Source organism: Acanthisitta chloris, unplaced genomic scaffold (assembly GCF_000695815.1).
Source record: "Acanthisitta chloris isolate BGI_N310 unplaced genomic scaffold, ASM69581v1 scaffold7428, whole genome shotgun sequence".
NCBI lineage: Eukaryota > Metazoa > Chordata > Aves > Passeriformes > Acanthisittidae > Acanthisitta > Acanthisitta chloris.
In genome coordinates, this window is record NW_008688611.1 from 323 (window position 1) to 10,068 (window position 9,746).

At 53.5% G+C, this 9,746-nt stretch overlaps 1 protein-coding gene across 1 annotated transcript in view; it reads right to left on the reverse strand.

The window, feature by feature from the left end:
• Positions 1 to 635: 635 nt before the first annotated feature.
• The window catches only part of ASS1 (argininosuccinate synthase 1), a gene marked incomplete at its 3' end in the record, with an annotated part of 13,134 nt that continues 4,023 nt past the window's right edge, over positions 636 to 9,746 (reverse strand). Inside the window, exons 5-9 of the mRNA XM_009081086.1 lie at positions 8,256 to 8,312; positions 7,739 to 7,813; positions 4,735 to 4,805; positions 4,308 to 4,338; positions 636 to 726 (exon numbers count right to left, since the gene is read on the reverse strand). Of these exons, the coding sequence (XP_009079334.1) occupies positions 636 to 726; positions 4,308 to 4,338; positions 4,735 to 4,805; positions 7,739 to 7,813; positions 8,256 to 8,312 (325 nt within the window). The remainder of the gene's footprint in view (positions 727 to 4,307; positions 4,339 to 4,734; positions 4,806 to 7,738; positions 7,814 to 8,255; positions 8,313 to 9,746) is intronic.

Here is a 9,746-nt window from a genome sequence, read left to right on the forward strand (position 1 = left end):
TTACAGCTGACAGAGGTAGGAGATGCTGCCAGGATGGATGATGGCAGGGGGATGGCTCAGGCTGGTGGAGGTGGGAGATGCTGCCAGGGTGGATGATGGCACAGGGATAGTTATGGTCAGTGGAGGTGGGAGATGGTGCCCAGTGTTCCCTTTCCAGCGGTGGCTCCAAGGCTTGGCCCTTTCCTGCATCTCCAAGGATGTAATGGAGTGTCCCTATCTCCTTCATGTAACATTGATAGCACCACTGGCCAAATCCTGCTGGAGCATCTCTCCCCAGTGGTGACACCGGCTAGAGCCACCTGCATGTCTCCAGAGCCACCTGTGTGCCACCCTGTAAGAGAGGGACTCTGTGCCCACTGCACGTCTATGGCTGGGGAGGGGGTTCAGAACCCTCTCCACTCTCAGGGACATCCCAGCAACACTCTTGAGATCTAACCAGACCTTCTGCATACCTTGAAGAGCCCCAACATGCTGCAAGCACCATCCTCAGCCCTGATGCCACGAGTCAAGGCTCACCTGTCTGACCCTACTCTGGGGATACTCCAAGCTGCCAGAGAACCCCAGTCCTGGCTGGGAAGTGAAGTTTGTCTTTAGCGGGCCAAGGCATAGGGGTCTGGCAGCAAAGAAGCTCTTACCCTGCTCAAACTTGATCTCCAGCACATCCGGAGTGTTGGGAGAGGTGGCTGGATCACAAGTCTTCGTGTAGAGCCCGGGGGGAGCCTGATTCTGCAGGGAAGGAGAGATAAGAGAGAGAATCAGCGGCATTGGCATGGCCAACACTGGCAGCATCCCCAACCCCAGGGCACATCCCCCATCCCCAAAGTGCATCCTCCATCCCAAAGCATATCTCCCATCCTCAGGGTGCATCATCCATCCTCCATCCCAACGCACAGGACCAGCAAGGCACAGCACCGGCGCTTACCGGGGCCCTGGGAACAAAGGGGTTGGAAGAATCAGCCAATTTTTCCCCTCAACTTGATCTCATCTTTTCCTCCAACGCCCCCACAGCTGGAGGCGGGATGGCTGCGGAGAAGCAAGTCAGGCAGGGAAAAGCAGACCCACGGCAGCGAGCGCCCGCGCGTCCCTGCACCACGGCCAGGCTCATTCGGCGCTGACCGAAAAAACTAATGAGGAGGCCTGACCCCAGCAGGTGCTCCAGGCACACCGACTCTTTCATGGTGTCCCCGGGGTTAATACACACAGGGGAAAATAGAGCAGCAAAGCAAAAACCCATTTCAGAGCACATCAACCTTTATGTATATTTTTCCCCCCCGAGATTTATAGGAAAGAGGCATCTTATCTCCATCAGAGCCAGGCCAGCGGAGGTTCGGGTGCTGATGGTGAATTGCTGCAATTGAAGTGTGTGCCAGAAGAAGGGGGGGAAAGATGGCAAAAAAAAAGAAAGCTTTCCGTCCCAAAGAGCTTTGCAATTTCACATGCCCCCTTGGCACTCACCCATGATGCGACTGCACATGCTGACCCCCAAATACTTTCAGATCTGTGTTTGCAAACTCCTGGCTCCAAAGGGACTCCCCACTCAGACACAGCTCTGAGAAGTGGAGGGGAAACTGAGGCAGGAGCACCCAGGGCATGGGCAATGGGTGGAAGGGCAGACAGCCTTCTGAAAAAGGTGTGAACTGGTATTTCCCCAGTAAAACCAGCTGGTGAGAGCTGGAGCTCTGGGCATCCTTGGGTATCCCTGGGCAGTGGGGCCCTGCCCGCACCCACCCCCTGCCTGGGCCATGCTCCCCCTGTTTCTCCTCTCCTTTTAAAAGCACAGCTCTACTCCTGTTCACTTCACAGAATGATAAAATAGTTTAGGATGGAAAAGACCTAAGGCCCCTTTTCCTCCCTTCTCCTCTTTTCCAGTGAGGCAAAAAAGGTCAAGGTATAAAGCAAGTTAGGAAAAAGAACCCAAACCACATCCAACCAAAAGTGATTGCTTTAGAAAAGTTTTAAGCTTTTTAAAGGGAAAATTAAATCCTCTACGGGAGAAGTTTTCACCTAACATTTTTTAAAGACAGGCAATAAGAATTTTAGTGAAAACTTTCCTTTTCTTTTTTTGTCCTGTAAATCACAGAGTCAGATCACAGCATCCCTACCATCCCCTCCACACCAGGGGGTCTCCCCTTCCCTCATCCCAAACCCTGGAACACACATCCCAACAGCAACCATAGCTGGGAACACAGACATTACCCCAGCAGAGGCTGCAGCAAAACTTCCCTCAGTTCCCATTTTATGTCATTTTTGCCCCTTTCCCTCGTTTTACAGGGGAGGCACAGGAGGCAGACACATCTCCTCGTGCCCCCACACACAGATTACACGGGCTGTGGATTTCAATTTTACATCGTTTGGCCTTTCCTAGCCCTGATCACACTTATTAACTAGATGAACCTGTGAGAGATGATGAAAAACTTTGAGTTCAAAAGGAAAAGATGGAGAAAAATATACCGGAAAGTATTAAAAACTCTTTACTAAACATTGGAAGTCAAAGTCAGGTAGTTTCCAATTTTCCGAGCCAACTATGAAAACCCCTATTAAATAAAATAACTAAATAGAAATAAAAGTGACATTTGGCTTGCATTCCATCATTACGGTGCGAGTCTGTCCTCTTTTTATTCTCTCTCCTAAAAGCACAGTTCAAATGACAAATAGTTTGTCGCAGTGTATCAATGCCTTCTATTTATCCCTCCCCGCAGGGGGGCTAGTCCTGCAATGTCATCTTTAAAGGGGAGAGAGGAAAAAAAAAGGAGAAAAAAAAGGGGAAAAAAAAGGAAGAGTGTGTGGAAAGGGAGAGAGGGAGGGGGGAAGAAAGAAGCAAGAAAAACGGGGCAAGAAGAGAAGAAATTGGAAGCAAATGGTCCATGAAGTAAACCATGATGCAGAGCTATCGATGCCGCAAATGGTTTATTCATCCGGCTGATATTGTTGTGCCCGGGACTGAATGAACTCTTTCAGAGTGCCATATGAAGTTAAAGCAAGTAAATTTCTATCTTTCTCCGCATTAGCTGCCTCATTGCCCTTCAATCGGGCCTCACAGAGGCAGAAAATAGCTCAACCATCTGCTTTCAAATCCCTGCGTTTGGCAGGTCCCGGGGGTTTGGGGAGGGGAACCCACCGTGCCTGGCACCCCAGATCCTGCCCCAGAGCCTGGCATTGCTTCCCAGGCTGGGGAAGGGGATAGTGATGACACTGCACTCTGGGAAGTCACATCCTATCATCAGAGGGTGAAGGACCCAAAGGGAGGATGCCCTGGGGTCAGGGCACTGGTCAGCTCCATTTTCCAAGCTAACTTTGGGAAGGAAGTAAGCTTGGCAAAACCTGGGAATTGGGTGTCTTGCTCAAGAGAAGAGGAGAGGTGCTAGGTGTGTGGGTCAGGATGGGCACACTGGGAAAGGCACAGGTCAGTCCCTTGCTAGGTCCAGCTGAAGGTAGGAACACCCATCCCAGTGCCAACTGCTCTCCTGGAGAAGGAACCCCACACAAACCCAGTTTTACAAAGTCTGACCCACAGATACCCCTCAGGAGTGCAGTGAAGGAGGGGCAGGATCTCCTCTCCACCTTTCTCTTCCTCACACCCCACCAGAGGCACGCGCCAGTCCAGCCGCAGTGAGTCGGCTGCGGGCGCTGAGCTCCAGCAGCTCCTTTCCCTCTCTGCCTGCTCCCCCTCCTCTCCCTGGGCTGTCTAATTAGCGCTGATGGATAGTTTAAGTAGCCTCCAAGCACAGTGACCTGCTGGAGCATGAAAAGTGCAGGCAGGGCCAGCAGGCAGCCGGACCACAAGCACAGTTCAGAGTGGCCAGTGATGTGCCACACTCACCAGCGGTGCTGGATGCAGATCCCATCACCGACAGGCTCTTGGTCCCATTGGCAGACAGAGCTGATGGACCCATGGGTGCCCCCAGGGTCTCCAACAACGCCCACCCAAGGGGAAAGTTTTACCTCACATCCCCATGGATAGCAGGGATGGGAAAATGAGGAGGGCTGGGAGAGCTGCAGGGGACCCAAGCTGCAGGGATCAGCCTGAAACTCTGTCACCTGTCACCAGCTCCAACTCTCCCACCAGCACCTCATCTGTCTAACTGCTCCTTTATTGCTGCCCCACATTGTCCCCTCCAGTGTCACCCTGAAACAGTCCCTTCCCCTATTCATGCTGGCAGCAATTAACGTGCCGGGGGAGGAGGAGGGTCCAGGGTGGGCAGCAGAGCCACCACACACACATGAAATTCCTGCCGTGAAATTTCCAATTAGGCTGCACATACACGGGACGCCCTCAGCCCCGTGGCTGCCATGCTGTGATCGATTACCTTGGGGTTCTCCAGGATCCCAGCTTCATAGCTGCAGCAGGCAGGGAAGGAGAAAGAAGTCACTGCAACACCTGCAAATTGCAACCCACAACCCCAAAACCCACTGGAATGACACCTCCACACCCACCACCCCATGAGGATGGGAGTAAATATGTGTGATGGTTCTCCAGGGGATTTCAGCAGCAACCCAGCAAGGGATGCAAGGCTTAGGAGAGCCCAGGAGAGGGATGCTGCCATATGGGATGTGGACAACTGGGCAGAAAGGGAGGCTGGATGTTTTGGGGTCACCCATGGTCAGCACATGGTGGGGCAGCCTGTGACTCTGGAGGTGCAAAGGGCTGTCCTGACCCTGCAGGATGGAGAGGATCAGGGCCACAGACTCTGGGTTCTGGCCCCACAGGAGCTTCCCACCCACCCCATCTCCCACCTGATGTGCATGAGGTTCTCATCCATGCTCCAGGGAGTCTGGGGTGTCACAGGCACTGGGATCCCGTGTTTCTGCCAAAAGAATGGGAGCGAGGGTAAGACAGCCAGTGGGGAAAGCCAGTCCCCACTGGCACTTGTTCCCACCAGGATCAGCCCCAAAAGCACAAAGGCACAACCCATGGCCACCAGCAAGGTGGCACAGAGCAAGGTGGACACCTGTGTCCCTGACCCTGGGCAACATTGGTTCCCACCACAGGGGTTTCGGGGACCCAGTGTGGCTGGAGAAGACAATCACCCCAGCCCTGCCACAGGCTGAGAAGGGGCCCCAGAGCACCCCCTGAGCCCCAGTGGTGGGGATATCAGCAAAGGCATTGTGCACTTTTCCTAGGTTCAGGTCTAGGATGGTGCGACACTCTGAGGCACATCATGGGATGGTTGGGGTTGCCGTATACAGAGTTAGGGGTTGGACTTGATGGATCTCTTCCAACTCAGAAAGTTCTCTGATCCTCTGATTCCCCCAACAGGGCTTCTCAGCAAGGGGAGGTGACACAGGGACACAAGAGCCCCAAAACCACAGGATGCTCTGCAGTCCAAAGAGGACTGATGCTATGCTATGAGGGGACAGCAACACATCCCCACAGCCTGGTGCAAACACTGGTGAAGCAGGCACACCACGTGCAGGAGCCTGGGCACCACGAGCACACCGCACCCAGGGATGTGCAGCCCCACTCCTGCTGCCTCCACGGCACAACACACAGCACCGAGCCCAGCTCCCTAACAAGGTCACTGGCATGCTCAATTATCCACTGACATTTCAATGGGGGAAATTGCCTGTGAAGACGAGGTGAATACGCAGGGGAATTAGCAGGAGAGGTGACGGCAGCAGGCTGACTACAGGAGGCAGCAGGGACGGTGCCCACCCTGCCGGCGTGCCAAGCCATGGGGTACCAGCTGCAGGATGGTCATGGTGAGACAGGGATGGAGACAGCAGCTCTGGATCCCCACTGTGCCTCCATGTGTCTGTACAGCCTGTACATGGCTAGGCAGCTCTGGCATTTCAGTATCACCACAGCAGAGACATCAACCAGGAGCTTGGATGGGAACAGAGGAGCAGGAACTGAGCAGAGGCTCCTTGTTTGATGGGAAGAGGGAAAGGAAATGCTTGTGGTTGTTACTTCATGGTCCCCAACCCATCGCCTGAGATGGGAGTGAGGTTCTGAGATACCTCATAAGGCTGCAGAGGGACTGATTGAGCCCTATTCCTGGAAAGACTTTGTCCCAGGCTCATAGGTCCTGATTTGCTGGCCCCACACCATACTCCCAGTGTGAGACTCCCTGAGGGCCTCCTAATACCCAATTCAAACCTCTCCTGGCACAACTTGAGGCCATTTCCTCTTGTCCTATTGCTTGTTACTTGGAAGAGGAGACTGACCACTGGCACACCCATCTCACCTGGAATGTACAAACATATCTTTCAGCCCTGAATAATGAGCCACCAGCCCTCTCCTGCCTCTGCCTCCTCCTGGTAGCCAGGGGAGCCTGTGCTCCCCAGCCCATCTTCACCCCATGTTATCACCTCAAAGAGGATCCTCTATGTCCAGACCCATGTACTAGCATCTGCTGAGCCCAGGCAGCTTCAGCAGGGGCAAAAGGTGACCAAAGAGGGATCTTGTTTTCAGGCTCCATTCCACCTGGCTCTGCCTGTGGTGATGCTTCACCCTGGGGCAGCATCCAGGAGAGTTCACCCTTCTCATTAAGGTGTTTCAACCTCAGCTGGTTGTGGTGACCAAGTAGCCACTGGCATGGCTTGTTGCCAGAGGAAGGCTGACTTCAGCCTGTGGGCAGCAAAACCATGGCAAAGAGCTATGCCACAGTGACATGATCCTCACTTCCCCTGACACCAATGGAGCCCTAAACATCATCAGGCTATAATTCCTTGAGAACCAAGGTGAGAACATCCAGGTGCTCAAAGGACCTGGCCACACATCTCCCTCTCCTGAGCATGAAAAAGAAACACCTTTTATTTTTAGCACTGAACATAACTAGAAACCAAGAGGTACTACAAACCCTCCACCCTTTCCCCTTAGAATGGGGCCCTAATCCATTTCCTTTCCCTTTCCCCCCTTCTAAACAAACAAAAAACCCCACAACCAAACAAAAAACCCCAAACCCAAAACACATGTTCCATTTTCCATATAATAAAACCATGGTGCTCTTAATAACTCCCCTATTTGACAATTTGTTTGGCAACATATGGAAAGCTCTCGTAAACTCGCCCCTTCATAATACAACAGCAGATGGCAAACACAATCCTCAACACGCCACTCTCTCCCCGCAGCCCTAATGGGCTTGGAGGGCTCCTCACCCCATGCCACATCCCTCCAGCTCCACACCTTGCCTTCCCAGAGATTACCCAGGCAGCCTCGACGGCAGCTATTTAAAAACTGAAGCAATTTTCTGGTTTATGCACAGAGCTGCCTTTTCCCTTTTGATTGATTGAGCTGAGTTGTCAAGCATTTCCATGAAGTCGCTAAAAAAGAAAGGTACCCTGGTGGGCACATAAAAACCTGATGCAAAACTTCTAATATGTTTTATTGTAACTTGTACTTCAAAAAGGAAGGGACAACAAAGGTGAATGTATTTGCTTTGTCTGTTAGGCAAGTCAGGGAGCTGGGACCTGTTTCCTTGGAAAGTGGGTTACCATTAATAGCCAGGTAATTATGAGGCTTTTAGAAAGGAAGGAGGGGAGAAAATATAGAGGGGAAGGAACACCCCCCCCAACCAGAAGGCTCCAGTGTGGTCCTGCAGGGATTTTGTGCAGGGCTTGCTGCTGTCACCTATCAGGTCGTGGTGAGCATCCCACAGCTACCCCAAGCATCCCATGGCCACACTGAACATCCTGTGGCCACCCTGAGCTTTCCACAGCCACTCTGAGCAACTTTTGGTGCCCTAGTCATCTTGTGGCCAGCTCAAGCATCCCATGGCTGCCCCACACCAGCTCCTACCTTGGCATAGTCCATCAGCTCACGGCGCCCAGGGAAGCGCTGGTAAAACTCAGGCAACCTCCACGGTGCAACAACCTGGTGGGAGGGCAGGAGCAAGAGAAGAGAAGCCCTCAGCCCCCAAGTAGCCCCTGGGCCCCCTTCTCAGAGCCAGGGGAGCCAGGACCCACAGGGTGCTGGTCCCCCAGCTGAAATTTAATCTCCCTGCACGAGGGGGGAGTAACCCAAACCCCTGACCCTAACCAAGCACTGGATGCAAGGGGGAAACAGGCAGCATTGATTATCCTGCAGCTGCCTTGGTACTGTTTCCTCTGTGGTCTCGTGGTGTTAGGGGTAAAAATAGGTCAATTAAGGATCATTACAGCCCCCTCAAATGCCAAAACGTCATTTTGTGCAGCTGACAGCTTGTTAAAGTGAGGCATAATCATTTGCACTGGTGTTAAAACAGAATTCCCCACCAGCTGGGGAGGAGCAAGGAGCTCTGCAATGGGGACCCAGGGCACAATTTTGGGGACCTTACCTTGATCTTGGGACACAGGGCATAGCAGGTGAGCTCAAACCGAACCTGGTCATTGCCCTGAAACATGAATGGGAGATGTTGAGGGGTCACCCCACACCAGGGTGGGCTGGAGGTGGATGCCCCCCACCTGATCCCACTGAGAAGGGACAGGATTTCATTCCTGAGCCAGCTCACACAGGGTCATACAGAATCCTTGGGAGAAGAATGTTGCCTAGCAGGGCTGCAGCTTTGATTATAAAACAAACCCTGATTCACCAGACTAATTCACCAAACTCCAAGGGAGCCTGGCTGACCATGGGCTCACTCAAGAGCCATTCTTCCCCCTGTGCTGACACTCCTGAAAGCTGAACCAGCAAAGACCCAAATCTGGATATTTTTCCTCCAAAGGCATCAAAGGACACATGAAGGAAGAGGGCAAATTGAGGGAAAAGACCATGGTGAGCTGGAGGATGCAGTAGCTCATAATTGAATAGCACTGAACCTCCCTTTACCTTAATTGGCCCTTGCAGATGAGGTCCCACTAATGAGGCCAGGTAGGTGGGAAGGGACAAGGGGCAAGGCTGGGAGTTATTAGCACTTTCAAGGGAATAGCACTCACCAAAGCCTATTTTCCACCTGCACCAAGGGGCGTGAGGACCCCCCTTCCCTCCCATCGGCCCCAGCCTGGAGGATATATTTGCGACAGGGCTGGGAATTCCCCAAGGACTATTACACGCAGGCGAGTACATCCACCAAAGCACTCATTTCCCTTACGGGCCCAAAACACATCCATCTGCTCCAGCAGTGGGGACACCCCAGATGGTCCCATTTAAGACTCCACGGCGGGTCGAGTTACTCGAAGTCAGTCCCTGCCTGTGCCCGAGGCTTAATGGATTGGGGAGTGGGAGCCACCGAGGGTGCCCCTGCCAGCAGGGATGGCTGGTGCCAGCAGGGATGGCTGGTGGCACCAGGGAGCAGAGGGGACATCATCACGTCGGGGGTGTGTTACTCTGGAGCGCCCTTGAATAGGAGATTTCACGAGGAAGCTGCTGGGGATGGGTGAGATGGACAGAGGAGGGGGGCAGGGATCCCATTGCAGCTGAAGTGAGAGTTATTTCAGTCATGAACCCACCCAGACCACCCTCTGCCCCATCTCCTGAGTGCTGGCATCTCCCTCAACAGTCTCCTGGCTGCATCTAACTTCCCCATCCTACGAGGCTCCTCCACCACAGCTGGAGCTCCCCAAATCCAACCCACCCAAACACACTGCAATCCTTCCAGAAAATCATTTCGCCTTTCCCCTAAGCCGCGATGGGCACGGGCGATGCTTTGGTGTCCCCCGTGGGAAGGGGGAGGGAGGAGTGGGCACCAAGCTGGTCCTGGATACACATCCAACAAGTCCTGGGTTCACCCCCTGAGCTCTCACCTGCCCCAGGTGCCCCCGCCCCGGGCAGGGCTGGAGGTGCCGGGGGTGAACCACGGACACGTCTGGCAGGTACCACGGCCCGGTCA